Source organism: Mobula hypostoma, chromosome 3, assembly GCF_963921235.1.
Source record: "Mobula hypostoma chromosome 3, sMobHyp1.1, whole genome shotgun sequence".
Taxonomy (NCBI): Eukaryota; Metazoa; Chordata; class Chondrichthyes; order Myliobatiformes; family Myliobatidae; genus Mobula; species Mobula hypostoma.
The window spans coordinates 10,631,538-10,654,463 of record NC_086099.1 but is presented as its reverse complement, the minus strand read 5'-3'; the positions used below and the strand labels follow the sequence as shown (position 1 = coordinate 10,654,463).

The window sequence follows — 22,926 nt, the reverse complement described above, 5'->3', positions numbered from 1 at the left end:
CAGCATCTTTTTCCAAGAGTAGTATTAGCAAGTTCCAGAGGTCATCTGATTAAGGTTTGTGGTGGAAAGTTTAGCAGAGGTGTAGGTACTTTACGCAGAGAGTGGTGGGTGCCTGGAATGCACTGTTGGGATAAGTGTAAGAGACTAATACAATAGGGATATTTAAGAGACTCTTAAGATTGCCATTGTTTATTGTTTCCGGTGCTCCAGAAGCAGCCTCCTATTGGTGAGACCTGCCGTAAATTGGGGAAACCGCTTCTTTGGCATCTCCATATCACTCGTCACAAGCAGGACTTCCTGGTGGCCAAGCATTTTAATTCTGATTCCCATTCCCATTCCAATGCGTCGGTCCATGGTTTCCACTTGTGCCAAGGTGAGGTGAAGGAGCAACACCTTATATTCCTTCTGTGAATCCTCCAAACTGATAGCATGAATATCACATTCTCCTTCAAGTAAACAAATTTTCTGCCCCTCCCCCACCATTTCCTCCATTCCCCACTTTGGCCTTTTACTTCTTACCTGCCATTACTTCCCCCTGGGTTCCCTCCTCTTTCTCTTTCTCCTATAGTCCACTCTCCTCTCAAATCAAATTCCTTCTGTTGGCTAGAAACAACTATGTTCTATAAATCAGTGAATTCAAATGAATCAAGGATAGTGGAAGCAGACAGACTAACTGTCTTTGTTCTTGCCGCATACTTGGAGACGGAGACTGCCATTTTGTGGCGACACTCGATTCTCCATTTTGTATGCTTGACATGCTGGGCTTGATCAATGTTTTAAAGAAGACACAATGATACTTCAGCTAATCTGCTGGACTGAAGATCATTTCCAAATAAGAAGTTATTTGTGAGATGTTCTTTGGTTGGATATAACATGCAGGTTTGTGAATGCTGGGGTTGGTGCCTGCCAGGAGTGACTCGAGCTGGTTGCTGATTGAGAACAAAGAGTTATAAATTTTCGACTGTTGTTTGATGGGGAGAAGGCAATAAATGGACGCTGGCTTGGAGCAGAGCCAATAACAAGGTGTTAGAGGACAGACACATGACCGGTGGCCAGTAACACTGGAATGCAATATTTGAATTGATGAGGAATAGACATAAAAGTAGATGGTTCGTGTGTCACACAAGGTATTTCATGTATGAATTTACGTATTTGTTAGTTTAAACAATAAAGGTACTAGTCAATAAATTCAGATCTCCCTGTGCCTCAATGATCATTGGAAAAAAAGTGTAAAAAATACCTCTTATAACAGTCCTTGACCCTTCCCACCCACCTGGCTTCACCTATCACCTTCTAGATAGTATCTTCCCCCTCCCCCAGCTATATATTCTTTCCAATCCTGAAGAAAGGTCTTGATCTAAAACGTTAACTGTTTATTCATTTCCATGGATGCTGCCTGGCCTGCTGAGTTCCTCCAGCATTTTGTGTGTCTCGTTCTGGATTTCTGCAGACTTTCTCATGTTTATACTTTTATTCTACCTAGTTAACACCTCACGAATCAAGGGTGGTCTGAGCAGTTCACTACCCCAATTAATATGATCCCAGTCTATATATTCACATTGTGCTTGGGCAATAAAGTAATTCATTAAATATGTTTCAATGTGATTAGGAATAACAAACGCTATTCATAATCTGTAGATGTATAACCACTGAGATGTCCTCCATCTTCAAAGGTGGAGGCTTCTCTTCCTCCACCATCAATGCTGCTCGTACCCGCATCTCTTCCATTTCGCACACATCTGCCCTCACCCCATCCTCCTGCCACCCCACTAGGGATAGGGTTCTTTTTGACCTCACCTACCACTCCACTAGCCTTCAACCCCAGCTCATCATTCTCCGTAACTTCCGCCATCTCCAGTAGTATGCCACCAAGCCCATCCTTCCCTCCCCACACTTTCCAATTTCTGCAGGGATCACTCCCTACGCAATTCCCTTGTCCATTCATCTGTCCCCTCTGATATCCCTCCTGGCACTTATCCTTGCAAGCAGAACAAGTGCCCCTACACCTCCTCCCTCACTGCCATTCAGGACCTCAAATGGTCCTTCGAGCTGAGGCGACACTTCACCTGTGAGTCTGTTGGGATCATCTCCTGTATCCAGTGCTCCCAGGTGGCCTCCTGTATATCGGTGAGATCCAATGTGGATTGGAAAACTGCTTTGCCAAACACCTTTGCTCTGCCTGCCAGAAAAAGCAGGATCTCCTGGTGGCCACCCATTTCAATTTAACTTCCCACTCCCATTCTGACGTGTCAGTCCATGGCTTCCTCTACTGTTGCGATAAGGCCACAGTCATGTTGGAGGAGCAACAGCTTATATTCCGTCTGGGTAGCCTCCAACCTGAAGGCTCAATTTCTCGAGCTTCCAGTAATTGCACCCCCACCCCTTCACCATTCCCCATTCCTATTTCCCTCACTCATCTTATCTCCTTACCTGGCAGTACCTCCTTCTGGTTCTCCTCCCCCTTCCCTTTCCTCCATGGTCTACTGCCCTCTCCTATCAGATTTCCCCTTCTCCAGCCCTTTATCTCTTTCACCAGTTATGTTCCCAGCTCTTTACTTCACTCCTCTCCCTCGCCCGGTTTCTCTTATCACCTCCCACCTTGTGCTTCTTCCTCCCCTCCCCCCAGCACCTTACTCTTTTCCAGTCCTGATGAAGGGTCTCGAATCATGTTTACCATTTTCCACAGGCACTGCCTGGCCTGCTGAGTTCCTCCAGCATTTTGTGTGTGTTACTATTGTAGATGTATACCATTTTAAAAAGGGAAGTTCAAAAGGATTATCAAGTTACCAAGCACACCCTAGGGATTGTGTTACCAAATTGTGGATGGTGTTATTTTGTTTAAAACCGGTCTTTCCTACCTTTTTCTGTTGTAAGTTCAATAGCCCCAGTAGCGTAGCGGTACGTGGGATGCCGTTACAGCTCAGGGCATTCTGGAGTCCAGAGGTTAATTCTGGTGCCATTCTTTAAGGAGCCCTCTGTAGGTCCTCCCCATGAAATGCCTGGGTTTTCCCCAGGTGCTCCAGTTTTCACCCACAGTCCAAAGACACACCCGGTTGGTTAACTGTTTATTATAAATTAGACCATTAGACTATAAGATATAGGAGCAGAATTAGGCCATTTGGCCCATCGAGTCTGTTCTGCTATTTCATCTTCCGTCTCATCCTCAATCTCCTGTCTTCTCCCCGTTTCCATTCACGCCCTCACCAACCAAGAATTTATCAACAAATATGCATTAAAACTTGGCCTCCACAGGCACCTGTGGCAATGAATTCCACAGAGTCCCTACTCTTTGGCTAAAGAAATTTTTCTCATCTCTGTTCTAATAGGACGTCCCTCTACTCTGAGGCTGTGTCCTCTGGTCTTAGACTCCCCCACCATATCCTCTCCATATCCACTCTATCAAGGCCTTTTGATATTTGTTAAGTTGTCCCATGATAACGTTAGGGCTAATCGAGTTTGTGGGTTGCTGGGACAGAGTGGCTCAAAAGGCCGGAAGGGACTGTTGTACAGTTCCTTCACCAGTGCCAATGCTTATGTATATTATGTATTTGAATCACAATCAGGTTTATTATCACTGAAAAATGTTGTGAAACTTGTTATGTGACAGCAGTACAGTGCAGTACAGCCCTCTGGAGGCTACTCAGACAGAATTCCTCCAGCTTGAATTTGTTCCCTTCTGGTGCCCTTCCCCCTTTGCTTTCTCCCATGGTCCACTGTCCTCAACTATTAGATTCCTTCTTCTTCAACCCTTTACCACTTCCATCTATCACCAGCTTCTTTTTCAAGCATCCCAATGAAAGGAATCCTTTCAAATCCCAATGAAGTCGCTCTGCCCAAAAAGCTGACTATTCATTCCCTACATACTGCCTGACTTGCTGCTGTTTTGGTTGTTCCACAGAATCTCTTGTGTTTGAGATTTGAGCCTTGTTTTCTTATCTTGGGTGTGCCGTGGCATGTTTGTAGAGTCATAGGACAGTACAGCATAGAAACAGGTCCTTTAGTACATTGAGTCTGTGCCGAACCTTTTATCTGCCTAGTCCCATTGAGCTGCACTAGACCACAGCCCTCTGTACCCTTCCCATCCATGTACCTATTTAAATTTCTCATAAATGTTGAAATTGACCCTGTGTGTCTATATATATATATATATATATATATATATATATATATATGTGTATGTGTGTGTGTTATATATGTATGTGTGTGTGTTATATATGTATGTGTGTGTGTTATATATATATATATATATATATATATGTGGATTCAAGTTAATTGGGGCAGCCACTTATTTAGGACAACTCTTATATAACCATATAACTATATAACAATTACAGCATGGAAACAGGCCATCTCGGCCCTTCTAGTCCATGCCGAACTCTTACCCTCACCTAGTCGCCATTCCTCTCCTGTCCATATAGCTGTCCAATTTAACTTAAAACGACAACATCAAACCTGCAAAAACAAAGACAAATATAGAAAATTGCCTTGATTCCCTTCATTTATTTGGGACACTAAACCGCTTAATCGGGCAGGAAACTTGCCAACCAGGTTCTTACTAGTGTCAGTCATGTGCACTTTGGTGGTCATTGGACACTACACAGTGTTTAAAATGAATAGTTTTTAAATAACACAAGTTGTGTGTGTTTGTATTCAAAAAAACTGACTTCTATCACTGAGAGTTGGTGAGAAATAAGCAATGAGACAATTTAGAACTGTTTTGCTCACTATGGTTTCAAGCATTCAGGCTTGGAGATGGAAGAAATGGCCGGGAGTGAAAATGAAATGATTTCACTACGTCAACAAGTTAGAGACTATGAAGAATTTGGGTTATCTGTTGACAATCGTCTTGAATGTAACAATGAAAATGAAGATTTGGAGGATGCAATGATCAAAAACATGCATGAAGGCAGTCCATTAGGCCTTCAGTCCATGAACGCAACACTAGGCGCCTGCATTGATTTTCTTCATAGCATACCCCCACTGAATTCCTCCATCAATGACTGTTTGAAACTAATACACACTTCTGTAGTACTGTAGTACTAATGGCAGTGTTCTTGTATGTTGTGTATTTCATTTAAAATAAACAATTTGTCACTCAGTTTGTATTTTTTTATAACTTTTTAATTGCTTCCATGAAACTTCGGCAAAATTGGGGCAGCAGCTTAGTTGGGCCAAAATGTACTGGCCCCAATTTGTCCCAATTAACTGGAATCCAAAAAGCCGGAACAGAATATAATAGTGTTCACTTGGCCTCTGCGTCCTTAGTTTACCTCTGTAGTCTGGTAGCCAGAGCTGTTAACTGTTACTTGACAGTTTCCAGGGCTTTGGCTATGGACTTCCACAGTAGCTGAGATGAGTCTTGGGTCTTCCCACTTTCTGCAGCTCAGTTAGTCCATTCACTCTTCTCCAAAGAACCAGGAAAAGTATTCGCACAGTTCCAGACCAACAACATGCCAGTACCTGAACCAACCAAAACAGCAACTGAGGAGTACTGGAAGAGTGTATGGGAGAAAGAAGCATCACATAACACCAGTGCCCAATGGCTGAAAGACCTACAAGCAAGCCTCTGCAGTCTCCCAGAGGAAGAACCAGTCGCCATCACAGCAGTAGATGTCCAGCAAAGGGTAGCAAGTATGAAGAACTGGACATCACCAGGGCCTGACATGATCCACGCCTGTAGGCTGAAAAAACTAACATTACATACACGACTGGCAGCTGAAATGAACTAGCTGCCTGAAGCAGCCTCCCACCCTGACTGACTAACTTAAGGAAGGACAATACTCACAGTGAAGGGTCCTCACAAAGGAGCAACACCATCAGACTACTGGCCTATAACCTGCCGCTCAACAACATGGCAGCTCCTATCAGGCATCATAGCCACCAGGCTGAAGGAACATGTGTGTAAATTCCAGAGTCCTGCTCAGAGAGAGATTGGTAATGGAACCAGGGGCTCCAAGTACCAACTACTGGTAGACAACGCAGTCATGACTCCAAGACCAGGCAAACCAACCTAAACACAGCCTGGATCAACTATCAGAAAGCATATGACTCAGTGCACCATACATGGATCTTGAAATGCCTGTCTCTGTACAAGGTCAATTATATTGCTCAGTGTTGCATATTTATTACAAGTAGCACCAGCAGAAAACTTATCTTTACCCACAATTAGTTTCTGTCAACACCTTCAGAAGGTGGAAGAGGTCATGCAAACATGGGGAAGTGAAGTAAGGTCGAGACCGACATTGGGCCTGTAGCAAGGTTGCAAAATATAGGAAGAAAATGTGAAAAAAAATTGTTAGGCTTTGCCTTGTTTTTACCAAATTGTACATTGTAAACATAGATGTTTAAACAGAAAGGCAGAAGATAACACAGTGTGAACAGGTGGTGTGTCATATTACACAAGTTTGTCCACAATTGTCATTGAGAGGTGTATGAAGGAGATTGACTCAGCTGCAAGAGGAATGTTCAAGAGAAGATTGCTATGGGATACTAAAAGCTTTTTTAAGTATATAAAGGGTAAAAGAGAGTTGAGGGTAGATATAGGACCAATACAAAATGACACTGGAGATATTGTAATGAGAGATGTAGAGATGGCAGAGGAACTAAATACATCTTTTGCATCAGTCTTCCCAGTGGAAGGTATCTACAGTACACCGAACATTCAAGAGTGTCAGGGAAGTGAAGTATGTGCAGTGAAAATTACGACTGAGAAGGTGCTCAGGAAGCTTAATGCTCTGAGGGTGGATAAATCTCCTGGACCTGATGGAATGCACCCTCAGGTTCTGAAGGAAGTAGCTAGAGAGATTGTGGAGGCATCAACAATGATCCTTCAAGAACTGATAGATTCTGGCATTATACCGGATGACTGGAAAATTGCAAATGTTACTCTGCTATTTAAGAAGGGTGGGAGGCAGCAGAAAGGAAACTATAGACCTATTAGCCTGACATCAGTGGTTGGGAAGTTGTTGGAATCGATTGTTAGGGATGAGATTACAGAGCACATGGAGGCACATGACAAGATAGGCCAAAGTCAGCATGGTTTTCTGAAAGGAAAATCCTGCCAAACCTGCTGCAATTATTTGAGGAAATTACACGCAGAGTAGACAAAGGAGATGCAGTAGACGTGGTGTACATGGATATTCAGAAGGGCTTTGACAAGGTGCCGCACATGAGGCTGCTTAGCAAGATGAGAACGTATGGAATTACAGGGGAGTTACTAGCGTGGGTGGAGCATTGGCTGGTCGGCAGAAAACAGAGAGTGGGAATAAAGGGAACCTATTCTGGCTGGCTGCTGGTTACCAGTGGAGATCCGCAGGGGTCAGTGTTGGGATCGCAGCTCTTTTAAGATGTATGTCAATGATTCGGACTATGGTATTAATGCATTTGTGGCTAAATTTGCTGATGGTACAAAGATAGGTGGAGGAGTGGATAGTGTTGAGGAAACAGAGAGCCTGCAGAGAGACTTAGATAGTTTAGGGGAATGGGCAAAGAAGTGGCAAATGAAATACAATGTTGGAAAGTTTATGGTCATGCACTTTGGTGGAAGAAATAAATGGGCAGATTATTATTTAGATGGGGAGAGAATTCAAAATATAGAGATGCAAAGGGACTTGGGAGTCCTTGTGCAAAATACCCTAAAGCTTAACCTTCAGGATGAGTTGGTGGTGAAGAAGGTGAATGCAATGTTGGCATTCATTTCTAGAGGTATAGAATATAAGAGCAGGGCTGTGATGTTGAGGCTCTGTAAGGCACTCGTGAGACCACACTTGGAGTATTGTGTACAGTTTTGGGCTCCTTATTTTAGAAAGGATATACTGACTTTGGAGAGGGTTCAGAGAAGATTCACGAGAATGATTCCAGGGCTGAAAAGGTTACTGTATGAGGAATGTCTTGCAGCTCTTGGGCTGTGTTCCCTGGAGTTCAGGAGAATGAGGGGGGATCTCATAGAAACATTCCGAATGCTAAAAGACTAGATATGCCAAAGTTATTTTCCATGCTAGGGGATTCTAGGACAAGAGAACACAACTTCAGGGTTGAAGGATGTCCATTTAGAACAGAGATGTGGAGAAATTACTTTAGTCAGAGGGTGGTAAATCTGTGGAATTTTTTGCCACGAGTGGCTGTGGAGGGCAAGTCATTGGGTGTATTTAAGGCAGAGGTAGATAGGTTCTTGATTAGCCAGGGCATCAAAGGGTATGGGGAGAAGGCAGGGGAGTGAGGATGACTGGAAGAATTGGATCAGCCCATGACTGAATGGCGGAGCAGACTCAATGGGCTGAATGGTCTACTTCTGCTCCTATGTCTTATGGTCTTACATCCTTAACTATCTTGTATCAGCAATTTATAAAGCAGCAGGTTGAGAAACACAGCAGTGGTCATCAAACTTTCAATAGGACAGGAATGGTGGATGAACTCTACAATTTATGTTCTCAGTATTATTAATTCTTATTTGCACATTGTTTGTCAGCCACGTTCGTGTCAAATTTTCATAAACTCAGTTGTATTTCTTTATTTTCCTTTAAACGCTTGCAAGAAAATGAATCTCAATATAGTACATTGTGACGTATACTTAACTTGACAATAAATTTACTTTGATCATTGAACACTACTATGACCTGTGGCGGAACTGGAATTGGAAATGTTTCGTAGTTGTCCTGTGTGCCAAGGTACGGTGAAAAGCAAGTCGTGCATACTGTTCATACAGATCCTTTATCAGTCTTTGTTTATCCGTAGTTTTTCAAAAATGTTGTTGTATTTCCTTACTTTTCTGATATTATTGCATCAAAATTAATCTCAAGGTTATATGTTTTGATGTATGTTTCCTGCCATTTGTCTGTTAGGAATTTGTACGCTCTCCCCTGTGAATGCTTGGATTGCTCTGGGTGCTCCGGTTTCATCCCACAGTCCAAAAACCTAACGGTTGGTAGGGTAATTGGTTATTGTAAATTGTCCCATGACCAAGGCTTGGGTTAAATCGGGGTTTGCTGAGTGGTAACGCTCAAAAGGCTAGAAAGGCCCTTTCGACACTGCATCCTAATAAATAAATAGACAGACAGACCAATATAAAAAAAATAAAGCAAATCGTTTAATCTGTGCTGGATGGTGGCAATGTTTTGGATAGCCAATCTACAGCCATCCAGACAATCTTCATTTGGAACAGTTACACAAGAAAATTTACCAATGGTCTGACCTGAACGTTCATCGTGCACTCAGTGGCCACTTTATTAGATACACCTGTACACCTGCTCGTTAATGCAAATATCTAATCAGCCAATCATGTGGCAGTAACTGAATGCACTAAAGCATGAAGATATGATCAATTGGTTCAGTTGTTGCGCAGACCACCGATCAGAATGGGGAAGAAATGTGATCGTAAGACTATAAGACCATAAGACATAGGAGCAGAATTAGGCCATTCAGCTGATGGAGTCTGCTCCGCTATTTCATCATGGCTGATCCTGGGTCCCATTCAACCCCATACACCTGCCCTCTCACCATACCCTTGATACTGCAACCAATCAGGAATCTATCAGCTTCTGCTTTAAATATACCTGCAGACTTGTCCTCAACTGTAGTCCGTCGCAGAACATTCCACAGATTCACTACTCTTTGGCTAAAAAAATTCTTCCTTACTTCTGTTCTAAAAGATTGAAGTGACTTTGACTGTGGAATGGTTGTTGGTACCAGATGGGGTGGTTTGAGTATCTCAGAAACTGCTGATCTCCTGGGATTTTCATTCTTGACAGTTGCTGGAGTTTACAGGGAGTGGAGCAAAACACAAACAAAAAAATACAGTGAAAGGCAGTTCTGTGGGTAAAATGTCAGAGATCAGAAGGGAGTGGCTGGACAGGTTCATACTGACAGGAAGGCAATAGTAACTCAAATGACTCTGTGGAATTCGTTGCCACAGACAGATGCGGAGGCCAAGTCTTTACGTATATTTAAGGCAGAGGCTGAGAGATTCTTGACTGGTCAGGGCATGAAGGGATACGGAGAGAAGGCAGGAGATTGTGGCTGAGAGGAAAAATGGATCAGCCATGATTAAATGTTGGAGAAGACTCAATGGGCCAATTGGCCTAATTCTGCTCATATATCTTATGGTCTTATATTGGTGTACAGAAGGGCATCTCTGAACACACAGCATGTTGAACCTTGAAGTAGATGGGCTACGGCAGCAGGGAGGCACCATCGTACACCCAGTGCCCATTTTATTAGGTGCAGGAGGTAGCTAATAAAGTGGATACTGAGTGTACATCTGATTAGAAGAAATACAAACATACCATTCAGAGTTATGAAACATCAAAGCAATATATAGAATTGTCTAATATCTTTTTTTTTCTTCAGACAAGGTTATATAATTATTGTGCCCACAATGTACTGCAGTGAAATTAGGATATTGGAAGCCAACAGCCATGAAAAAGAAGAAAGAAAACCATTTTATGGATCTGCTATCTCACAAATCAAAGAAGAGACTGAATACATAAAACAGGTGAAATATTAATAATTCTGATGACAATCTACTTTGCTTTTGATCAAATATAAGGCTTCACAGGAGCCACAGGTGGATATTTTGATTTATCCACAGGTGGATAAACCAAAATAACCACCTGTGAAGGATAATTTATTCAGAGAGTGGTGAATCTGTGGAATTCATAGCCACATATGGCCGTGGAGGCCAATTCATTGGGTTTATTTAAAGTGGAGGTTGAAAGGTTCTTGATTAATCAGGGTTACAGGGAGAAGGCAGGAGAAAGAGGTTGAGGGGCCCATGAGTGACTTTGTCACCACCTTACTAAAATCCATGTAGAGTAGACACATCCGCAGCTCTGCCTTCATCAATCACCCTCATCAACTGATCAAAAAGCTCAATCAAGTTAGTAATACACGACTTGCTCTGCACAAAGCCAAGATGGCTCTCTCTAATTAGACCATAGTTTTCCAGATGCTCTTAAATCCTTCGCATGTCAGATTTGGACTTGCCCCAAACCAGCTGTTGTCAATTAACTCTCCCTAGCTCCTTTCAAATGCTTTCTTAATTTGTCCTCCTCCAATTTAATACTATCCCGCAAATGTTGTTGTGTGAATGAAATCACCGGAGGAAAGTACTGGTGGATATGAAGCAGGCATTATTTGGAGATGCTTTCGGTGGAAAGGTCTGGCTAATCTAACCTGGGGCTTAATATTTTATGTGCTGAACAATTCCATATTTACAATGTTTCTACAATGTTTTTCTTTGAAACCACACACAAACTTCATACATCCCAAATCGCACCCACACCACAGACATCTAAGTGAATTTTAATTTACATTGTGATTTAGGCTTTTAGGAACCTATTGTTCAGAGCTGTGTTTTAAATTAAATCTGCTTATATTCAGATTTGAAGATTGGTGGCTGAAGTCATTTGTTAAATTTAAATGTGCTGAGCCCAAAAGTCATTCTAACAGCAGAGTCCATACTTATCTTTATCTGTAGCTATCTTAAAACTTAGGATGTTGTGGTCACTGTTCCATAACTGCTCACTGCTGGGGGATGGGGAGGTGTCTGCAGTACAATCCCACAGAGGGATTCCACCTTTCCTATTTTTGAGTTGTACCCATATAGACACTACTCTGCCCCCTCTAAGTGCAGCTGTGATGTTGTCTCTGATGAGCAGGGCAACTCCGCCTCTCCCCTCTTTTACCCCCCCCCACTCAATCTTTTCTAAATCATTGGAACCCTGGGACATTGAGCACCTATTCTTGTCCCTCTCTCAATGAAGTCTGTGTAATGGATATACCACATCATAGTTCTGTGTATTGACCTATTGACCTTTACCCATGTCACTCCTAGCATTAAAATACCACACACTTCAAACTATCCATCCTGTCGTACCTGCTTACTTTGCTCCTGCCTGACATCTACATTTCCCTCCATCCCTCCACTTTCTGACCTGGTGTTCTGGTTCCAACCCCCTGCAAAGCTAGTTTAAACCGTGCCCCCCCCCCCTGCCCCGTGCAGCACCGGTGAACTTCCCCGCCAGGATATTGGTTGCCTTCAGATTCAGTGCTTCCCTCCCTCTCGTACAGGTCACTCCCTTCCCCAGAAGAGGTTTCAATGATGCAAGCATCTGAAGCCCTGCCAGGCACTAGTTCCACAGCCATTCATTCATCTATACTGCCATTCTATTCCTGCCCCGGCTCGTACATACCACTGGGAGTAATCCAGAGATTACTACCTTGAAAGTCTTTCTCTTCAGCCTCTTTCCTAACTCCCTAGACTCATTGTGAGGACCTCTTCCCCTTCCTATGTATGTCACTAGTGCCAGTGTGCACCATGCTCATTATCCCCTTTAGGAATCTTCTGCAACTGCTCTAAGACATCCTGGATCCTAGCACTGGGAGGCAACACATCATCTGGCATTTCTTCCGCAGCCACAGAATCTCCTGTCCATACCCCAATTAGGGATTTTTAACAGATGTTTAGATAAACTCATGAATATGAGGGATATGGAGAGTGCGGAGGCATCAAGGATTAGTTTAGTTCAGAGTTCAGAAGTTCAAACTTCAAAGTAAATTTAGTATCAAAGTACATGTATGGCACCATTTATAACCCTGAGATTCATTTTCTTTTGGGCATACACAGTAATTCCAGTAACCAGAATAGAAACAATGAAAGACCACACCAACAGGACTGAAAACCAATGTGCTAAAGACAACAATCTGTGTAAATACAAATGAAAGAAGAAAAGAGATAATGATAATAAATAAATGAGTACTAAATATCGAGAGCAGGAGATGAAGAGTCCTTAAAAGGAAGGCGATAAATTTTGGGAACAGTTCAGTGATAGGCAAGTGATGGTTCATTTGATTACTAATTTTGTGGGCTGTAGGGCTTTTTCCTGCAGTCTACTGTTCTATGTCCTAACTCTGATAATCTGATACCCTTACAAATTTGGTGGTGTCAGAGTGGTAGGGTTTCTGTAGATTTATTAATACTCCCACATAATTTTAATTAATATTCTTTAGATATTTAGTAGCAGCACTTTAATTTTTCTGGTTTAAAGGGAATGCAGAATGGGCCCCTGATGATTTAAATCGAGTATGGGAAGCAGTGTCCAGTGGGTGTTATGGAAGCACGGAACTTACAGTCCCAGTTAGTTTAAGGAAAAACCTGGGAAATTGGACCCAGGAAGTGCAGGAAATGGGATCCTGGAGAGCTTAAAGGAAGTATGGAAAACCCTGTGAGCACCATCATAGGTACAACCTTCCCCGCCATTGAGGACATCTTCAATAGGCTATGGAGATGTCTATCAAAAAGGTGACATCCATCATTCAGGACCCTAAGATCGAGGACACATCCTCTTCTCATTAGTACCATCAGGGAAGAGGTACAGGAGCCTGAAAAAAGAATGTACTTAACATTTTAGGAACAGCTTCTTCCCATCTACCATCATATTTCTGAATAGTTCATGAATACCTCACTGCTTTGCTCCCTTTTTGCACTTTTTTAATATTTCTTATTGTAACTTATAGTAATATTTTATGTATTGCACTGTACTGTTGCTAAGCAACAAATTTCACAATGTATATCTGATAATAAACCTGATTCTGATTGGGGATGCTGAACTTTTGGGATTTCTGATAATTATTATTTTGTGTTACAAGTGTTATAAAGCATTGAACATTTAGCAAAAACAGGCAAAGAACTACTTTTCATTTTAGACAAAATCCATAGGAGCCCCAAGAATTTGATTTATCAGCAGATTCAGAGGTGTCAGTTGTTGAAATTCTGATTTTTCTCAAACTGTTATCCTTCTAGATGCGAATTACACTACAGAATGTGCGACGGAATATGTTTGAAGCTGAGGATGGACTAATTCGCAGCCCAACTCAAGAGATAAAGGTATTATTAGATATGTTTGTTGATCTTACTGCTGCTGGCGGAGAATATCAAAGTCAAAGTAAGTTTATTATTAAAGTATACATACTGTGTCACCATATTCTACATTGAGATCCATTTTCTTGCAGGCAGTTACAGGAAAATAAAGAAATATGATACATCCAAAACCAGGAATTTATAGGCCGATGGGTCCGACATTAGTTGTGGGAAAGTTATTGGAATGTATTTTAAAGGACTGGATATGTAAGTATTTGGATAGGCGTGGACTGATTAAGGATAGTTAGCATGACTTCATGCGTGGCAAGTCACGTCTGATCAATCTTATAGAGTTTTTTGAGGAAGTTACCAGGAAAGTAGATGAAGGCAAGCACTGGATGTTGACTACATGAACTTTGTAAAGCAGTTGACAAAGTCGCACATGGCAGGCTGGTCAAGAAGGTTCAGTTGCTTGGCATTTAGGATGAGATAGTAAATTGGATTAAACATTGGCTTTATGAGAGAAGCCAGGGTGTAATAATAGAGGATTACCTGTCTGACTGGAGGCCTGTGACTAGTGGTGTGCAGCAGGGATCACTACTAGGTGCTTCCCTGCTTGTCACCTATATCAGTGATCTGGATGACAATGTGGTACACTGGATCAGCAAATTTGTGGATGACACTAAGTTTGGGGGTGTAGTGGACAGTGAGGAAGGCTATCATGGCTTCCAGAGGGATCTAGATCAGCTGGAAAAATGGGCTGAAAAATTGCAGATGGAATTTAATGCAGACAAGTGCGAGGATTTGCATTCGGTGGGGCCAACCAGGGTAGGTCTTCCACAATGAAGAGTAGGGCACTGAGGAGTATGGTAGAACAAAGGGATCTGGGAATACAGGGACATAATTCCTTGAAAGTGGCATCACAGCTAGAGAGGGCTGTAAAGAAAGCTTTTGGCATATTGGCCTGCATAAATCAATGTATTGAGTACAGAAGATGGGATATTATATTAAAGTTGTATAAAACATCGGTGAACCCTAATTTGGAGTATTATGTGGAGTTTGTTGTTTACATCATACCTACAGGAATGAAGTAAATAAGGTTGAAAGAGTACAGAGAAAATTTACAAGAATGTTGCTGGATCCAGAGGTCCTGAGTTATAAGGAAAGATTGGATAGGTTAGGACTGCATTCCTTAGAACATTGAAGATTGAGAGGAGGTTTAATAGAGGTATATAAAATTATGAAGGGTATAGAGAGGGTAAATGCAAGCAGGCTTTTTCCACTGATGTTGGGTAGGACTGCAACAAGATGTCATAGGTTAAATGTGAAGGGTGAGATGTTTAAGGGGAACATGAAGGGAATTTTCTTCACTCAGAGGGTCGTGAGAGTGTGCAATAAGCTGCCAGCACAAGTGGTACATGCAAGCTTGTTTAAGAGAAGTTTGGGATAGTACATAGATGGTAGGGCATGGAAGGCTATGGTACTGGAACAGGTTGATAGGAGTAGGTAGTTTAAATGGTTTCAGCATGGACTAGATGGGCCGAAAGGCCTGTTTCTGTGCTGTACTCCTCAATGACTCTGTGACTGGTGGAGTGGGACCTACAGCTCCTTACCTCCTGTCCAACAATGATAGTAGTGAGCAGAGAGCATGGCTCAAATGGTGGAGGTCCTTGATGATTGATGCTGCTTTCTTTTGGTAGTGCTCCTTGTAAGTGTGCTCAATAACGAGGAGGGCTTTGCCTGTGATGGGCTGAGCTGTATCCACCAGTTTTTGTGGACATTTCTATTCCTGGGTATTGGTGTTTCCAAACCAGGTCCTGATACAACCAGTCAGGATACTCTCCACTGTGTATCTATGGAGGATTGTCAAAGATTTAGATGACATGTCAAATCTACGCAAACCTCTTAGAAAGTAGAGGTGCTGTGGTACCTTCTTATAATGGCACTTACCTGCTGGTCCCAGGACAAATTCTCTGAAATGGTGATGCCATGTATTTAAAGTCCCTGATGAAAACTGGCTCATGGACCCCCAGTTTCTTCCTCCTGTAGTTAATAATCAGTTCATTGATGGTGGGTGAGAAGTTGTTGTTGAGACACCATTCAACCAAATTTTCAATCTCCATCCTTTATGCCAATTTGCATCTAGTTTTGATCTGGTCAATAACACAAAGATGTCATTAGCAAACTTAAACATGGCATTAGAGCTGTACTTAGCCATAGGATGTAGGGTAGGGGAAAGTTGCTGTACGTCAACAGTGGTGGTTGTCTGTGGTGTCCGACAATGACAGGGGTCTTCTTGCGTGAGAATTTTGCAGCAGAAAAGCCATTACACTGGGTCAGTTCCACTATCTTGACCTCAGAAATCCACGTCCAGTGGTAGAAACAAGTGTCACAAACTGGGTCCCTCCTTGGTTGCAGTGGATGACGAGGACATTCTCTGTGCCTTGTCATACCCTTCATTTTCCATGAAACATTGCAGAACCACCTTCCTGTCTGCCGGAGCTGAATTTGCGTGCTAGGATAGGCATGTCCCTATCTCACCGGGGTATGACTCCACCGGTAAGCCAACAGTAATCCATTATCAATAGGACACCATCAGGTTCAGGAACAGTTATTAGCCGTCAACCATCAGGCTCTTGAACCAAAGGGGATAACTTCACTTGCCCTTCATTGAAATGTTCCCACAACCTATGGACTCTTCCTCAAAGATTCTTCATCTCATATTCTTGATATTTATTGTTTATTTATTATGATTATTGTTATTCCTTTTCGTACTTGCACAGTTTATTGTTTCTGCACGGTGGTTGAATGCCCAAGTTGGTACAATCTTTCATTGATTCTACTATGGATTTATTGAGTATGCCAGCAAGAAAATGAAGTTTAGGATTGTATATGGTGACATTTACAGTATGTACTTTGAAAATACATTTACTTTGAATTTTAAACTTTTTACTTGCCTCACAGTGGGTGAGACCTTCCTTGACCTTGACGTTGTTGGTTGCTTCTGCACCAGATTACATTGCTCATTCTAGCTGGTCCAGGGCACCATCTTCCTCAAGGAAGCTGATTCCCAGTGCATGAGAGAAGCCTGTGGCAGCAGAGAGCGAGAGTCAGCTAGCACAAGCAGATGGCAATACTGACTTTTTCCCAGAGTGAAAATGGCTAATACAAGAGAGCATAATTTTAAGGTGATTGGAGGAAAGTATAGGGGGGAGGTCAGAGATAGGATATTTACACAGTCTATTGGTTGCATGGTGACCCCTGCCAGGGGTGGTGGAAGAGGCAGGTACATAAGGTACACTTAAGAAACTCTTAGATAGGCACATTGATGATAGGAAAATAGAGGGCTCTGTAGGTGGGAAGGGTTAGATTGATCTTCCGGTAGGTAAAATGGCCGACCCACCATCATGGGCTAAAGAGTTGGTATTGCACTGTTCTGTGTAACATCCGGTATTCATGTCAAAATGGTGTAGTTGGTATTGCACTGTTCTGTGTAACATCCGGTATTCATGTCAAAATGGTGTTTGTCATTTAAGTTCTGTGAATACCTTTGACATTGAGAAGTATTCAAAATCACATAGACCAATTAGAAAAAAAAACAAAATGAAGTTAAATTAAATTATGTTAATTGAATCATAGAGTCATAGAACATTGTAGCACAGAAACAGGCCTCTTGACCCACCTAGTCCAAGCTGGACTATTATTCTGTCTTGCCCTATTGATCTGTACCTGAACCATAACCTCCATACCCCTTCCATCCATGTACCTATCCTAATTTCTCTTAAGTGTTGAAATTGAACCCATATTCACCACTTCCTCCCTCAGCTCGTTCCATACTCTCACCAGACTCTGAGTGAAAAAGTTCCCCCTCGTGTTCCAGTTAAACTTTTCACCTTTCACCCTCAACCAATGATCTCACCCAAAATTAGGGGGAAAAGCCTGCATACATTTACCCAATTTACACCCATCATAATTAAATTAAGTTAAAACTGGGGAAAAAAACAAATGCACTTTTATAAAAGATGTAATTGTTCCTTCCTTGTCAGTTGTTCGTTTTGTAACGTGTCTAGAATGATGTAGGCGATCATGGCCTTTCCATGACCATGATTGTCCTGGCAAGTTTTCTACAGAAGCGGTTTGCCATTGTCTTTTTCTAGACGCTGTCTTTATAAGATAGGTGACCCCAGCCATTATCAATACTCTTCATCAGCGTTAATTGATTTGTTGTGTGTAAATGTTTTGAAAATATTGTATGGATAGAAATTTTGTTTCTCTCTAATATAGTACATAGAACATTGAACTGTACAGTACAGTGCAGGGTATTCGACCCACGATGTTGTGTGAACTTTTAAATTTACTCTGAAATCAATCTAATCCTTCCACCCTCCATAGCCCGTTTTTTCTATCATCTATATGCCTAATTGTTTATTAAATGCCCTTTCTGTATCTGCCTCTATGACCACCACTGCAGAGCGTTCCATGGACTTACCACTCTCTGTGTAAAACAACTTACCTCCGACATCCCCCCCCTCCCGATACGTTCCTGCAATCACCTTAAAATTTTGTCCCCTTGTATGAGCCATTTCTGTCCTGGATAAATGTCTCTGGCTGTCCACTCAATCTATGCCTCTTATCATCTTCTACTCAACAGTATAGGAACAGTTTCTTCAAACTTCAAAGTTCAAAGTAAATTTATTATCAAAATACATAAATGTCACCATATACAACCCCGAGATGCATTTTCAAGAACATGAGGTGAAGAGTCCTTGAAAGTGAATCCAAAGATTGTGGGAACAGCAGTGATGGGGTGAGTGAAGTTGAGAGAAGTTATCCCCTCTAGTTGAAGACCCTGATGGTTAAGGGTCAATAACCTGGTTGTGTGAGTCTTAAGCCATTAGAATTCTGAATGAACATTGAACCCATGTATGCTACCTCTTTTTTTTCTTATTTGCTCTCCTTTTGAACTACTTATTGACATATACATATTTACATATAACATTGTAATATACAGTTTTTTAAAATAATTATGTATTGAACTGTACCAGTGCTGGAAAAACAACAAACTTCATGACATACAATATGCCAGTGATATTAAACCTGATTCTGATTCTGACATTGTACACCTCTATCAAATCACCTTATGACTAACTTAATCATATTTTAACTTATATTGTTTTTTCTTGAGTACATACGCCCACAGCAAAATATGATTTGACTCACTATATGACACCACCTGTTTCATGCTACACCCTAAGTGATGCAAGAGTTATCCTTATTGTCACACCTAATATTTGTACTTCATTGTCATTCCTCGGGAATTTCTATTCATAACAATGGATTTATGCTCCACCTACCTTGATAAAATTTCCCTGAAAGCTGCTCTATTAATTAATTGCTTTGTTTGGAATTGAGATATACACTCAATGGCCACTTTATTAGCTACCTCGTGTACTTACTAAAATGGCCACTGAGTGTATGTTCATGGTGTTCTGCTGCTGTAGCCCATCCACTTCAAGGTTCAATGTGTTGTGTGTTCAGAGAACACTTCTGCACACTTCTGTTGTAACACATGTTAATTTGATTTACTGTCACCAGTATGAACCGGTCTGGCCATTCTCCTCTGATCTCTCCCAATAACAAGCATCTTTTGCTCACAGAACTGCCACTCACTTTTTTTTTAATGTAATTTTTATTGAGTTTTCAAAGTGATACAAGAGAAAGAAAAATATCTACCCTCCCCCCCTCCCCTTAACCCTCCCCCCTCCCCTTAACCCTCCCCCCCCGATATATACTCCTATCTAAAAAGAAAAGAAAAAAAGAAAAAAAAAGGGAACCGCCTGAGTATTGGAAGGTTTGCACATGCTCCATGGGATAAAAATAAATTTTATATATATTTGTTACTTTCCCCCAAGGAACCAAGATCTTCATCATCGGAGCTATAAATAAAGGCTCCAAATATTCAAAAATGTTACATATTTATCTCTTAAAATCTAAAACTTTACTTAACTTCTCTACTCTCATAGTTCCCTTTGGAATCTCTTTGAACTTCACCATGTTGCTATGTGTTTCCCTCCCAATCATCCAGGCAAAAAGAAAAAAAAGATAGATAAGATACAAAAAAAAAGAAAAAAACAAGATACCCCCCCACTAATGTTGTGAATGAAAGATACACAACACTACCCCCCTCCATTGTGCGGGTCGTGGCTATTGCTATGCTTGCACTCATGAATAATGTGGCGATTGGTCAGTGTTTCTTCCAGCTCCCCCGTAACAAAAAATTATATATATATATATATAAAAAAAAATTAATGTTATTATTCCCAGCTAATATTCCTCAAATTTTAACCTTTCTTCCCCTCCCTCATATAATTAATAATATATTTATATATTCATCTGCCTAAAAATTCAACAGGCCTAATCCTTGATCCAGTCTTCATCTTCAATCCATCTCGCTCCCTTAAATTTGTTCTTGTATCTGGTGAATATTCAAAGAATCTCACACAAACTCCTCCGCTTTCCGGTAATCGTCAAAAAATATTTTTTCTCCACCAGGCAAAAAAATCTTCAAGGTTGCAGGATAACGCAATATAAATTGATAACCGTGATCCCACAGGGCTTTTTTCACTGGATTACACTTCTTCCTTCTTTTCAAAAGTTCATAACTTATGTCAGGGTAGAAAAAAATTTTCTTCCCCTCTATCATCAGTGGCCCTTTTCTCTTCTTGGCAGCTTGGGCAGCTGCCTGTAGAATCCTTTCTTTGTCTTGAAATCTTAAGAATTTTATTAAAATTGATCGTGGATATTGGTCATCTTGTGGTTTTGGTCTTAGAGCTCTATGTACCCGTCTAATTTCAATTGATCGGTCTTCCTCTTTCATTTGCAAGGTTTTCGGGATCCATCTTTGAAAAAATTCTATTGGATTATCTCCCTCTATACCTTCTTTAAGACCAACAATTTTAATGTTATTACGTCTACTAAAATTGTCCAACACGTCCACTTTCTCCAAGAGTCGATTTCTTTCCGTGTTCCAGACAAGCACATTATTTTCTGTTTTTCCACTCTATCGTTAATATGCTCCATTCTTCTTTCCATCTTCTGAAGTTTCTTATCCATTTTATCCCATCTTTTCATAGCTTTATCATAGCACATCTTCACGCCTCTAAGCTCTGTTCTTAATTTTCTTAGTTCAGCCGTTAATTGCAATAAAGCCTCTCTTGTGTCTCTGTCGTCTCCTTTACTTCCAGTCTCTTCCAGTTCTTCCTCCTCTTCTTCATCTGTATTCTCTGCGATATCCAATTCTGACTCTGAGTCACTTTCAGTTGCAGTGGCCGTCAGTTCTTGTAGTTTAAATTGTGTTGATTTGCGCATGCGCAATTCCGGCATCTTCTTCCGAGAGACCGCTACTGCCCCCATTGCTCCCCATTCTTCTACGTCAGAGATAAAATGCGTCTCCTCTGAAGGATATCCAACCTGAATCCGAGGCTCCATCGCTGCGGGTTACGAGGCATATCATAGAGTAGTCTTACAAAGTTTATAAGTCGTTTTCAGAAAGTATTTATTAACTTTACTTTTTTAAACGGTACTTTGCTGATTTTTTACGGGAGAGCTGGATTTACACGTCTCAATCCTACGTCATCACGTGACGCCCCCCCAGAACTGCCACTCACTTGATGTTTTTTTTTGTTTCTTGTGCCATTCTTTGTAAACTCTAAAGACTGTTATGTGAAAATCCCAGGAGATCAGCAGCTTCTGAGATACTCAAACCAACCCGTCTGGCACTAACAATTATTCCACGGTCAAAGTCACTCATATTAAATTTCTTTCCCATTCTGATGTTTGGTCTGAACAACAACTGAACCTCTTGACCATATTTGTTTGTTTTTATGCAGTTGCTACCACATGATTGGATAATGAGGTATTTAATTAATGAGCAGTTGTACAGGTTTACCTAATAACATGGCCACTGGGTGTAGTTTATGGTCAGGAATTTGCCAGAACTGCTGGCATTTGCCAACATTGTGATGGCAATTTTGGGATATCAACACAAATCTTGTCCAAACTCCACCAGAGAATTCAGACACAAGAGCTTCTGCAGATTCTGGAAATCTGAAGCAAAACACATAAAATATTCAAGGAACTGAGTAGGTCAGGCAACATTTATGGAGGGGAATGAACAGTCAGCATTTTGGGCCGATGGACCAAGAGAGTGGTCAGAGGCTGGAATAAAAGTCTGGGTGGGGGGGGAGGAGAGGACCGTGAGCTGATGGGTAATAGGTGAGACAGGAAAATAGGAAGGTGGGGGAGGGAAGGGGTAAAAGCGAATGATTGAGAATCTGGGAGGTAATAGGCAGAAAAAGCAAAGGTCCGAAGAAGAAAGAATCCAATATGAGAGAACAGTGAAGAGTGGGATAAAGAAAAGGAACTGGGGAATCAGAGTGAGGAAGATGTGGATAATGGGTAGGTCACACAAGGGTGGAGGTGAGGGGAAGAGAGGAGGTGAAGAGGGCACAGGAATAAGGGAAAACCAAGGGTAGGAAAACAGAGGAGCAGTTACTGGAAGTTAGAAAAGATTAAAGATTACACTCACTCTTTATTCTTTTCTGTAGAAGCTATCTGACCTGCTGAGTTCCTCCAGCATTTTGTGTGTGGATTTCCTGTATTTGCAGAATCTGTGTTTGAGATCAAAGATTAGCCTTACTTGTCACATGTACATAGAAATGCATCGTTTGTGTCAAATCAAATCATCGAGCAACCCAGGAGTTCCAGTGCCAATGTAGCATGCCCACAAATTACTAACCCTGATTGTACATCTTTGGACTACGGGAGGAAACCGGAGCACCCAGAGGAAACCCACATGGTCAAGGAGAGAATGTACAAACTCCATTACAGACAGCAGTGAGAATCAAAGCCCCAATCTTACAGCTGGCTCCATAACAGTGTTGCACTAACCAGTACACGACCATGCCACCCCTAAATCATATTGATGCCAACTCCAAATCTAATTTCCTAATTTCATTCTTAAATGTATTCCTATATTCTTTATACTCCTCAAGGAACTCCTTGATCCTCGC

The 22,926-nt window shown here is 41.5% G+C and overlaps 1 protein-coding gene across 4 annotated transcripts in view; it reads left to right on the top strand.

The window, feature by feature from the left end:
- The window catches only part of LOC134343349 (coiled-coil domain-containing protein 68-like), a 126,062-nt gene that overhangs the window by 23,538 nt on the left and 79,598 nt on the right, over positions 1–22,926 (top strand). For 3 of the 4 annotated variants that reach the window (XM_063042043.1, XM_063042044.1, XM_063042042.1), the window contains exons 2-3: positions 10,345–10,489; positions 13,799–13,882. In XM_063042043.1, the coding sequence (XP_062898113.1) occupies positions 10,373–10,489; positions 13,799–13,882 (201 nt within the window). In that variant the 5' untranslated portion in view covers positions 10,345–10,372. The remainder of the gene's footprint in view (positions 1–10,344; positions 10,490–13,798; positions 13,883–22,926) is intronic. The other variant, XM_063042045.1, reaches the window with a different exon arrangement.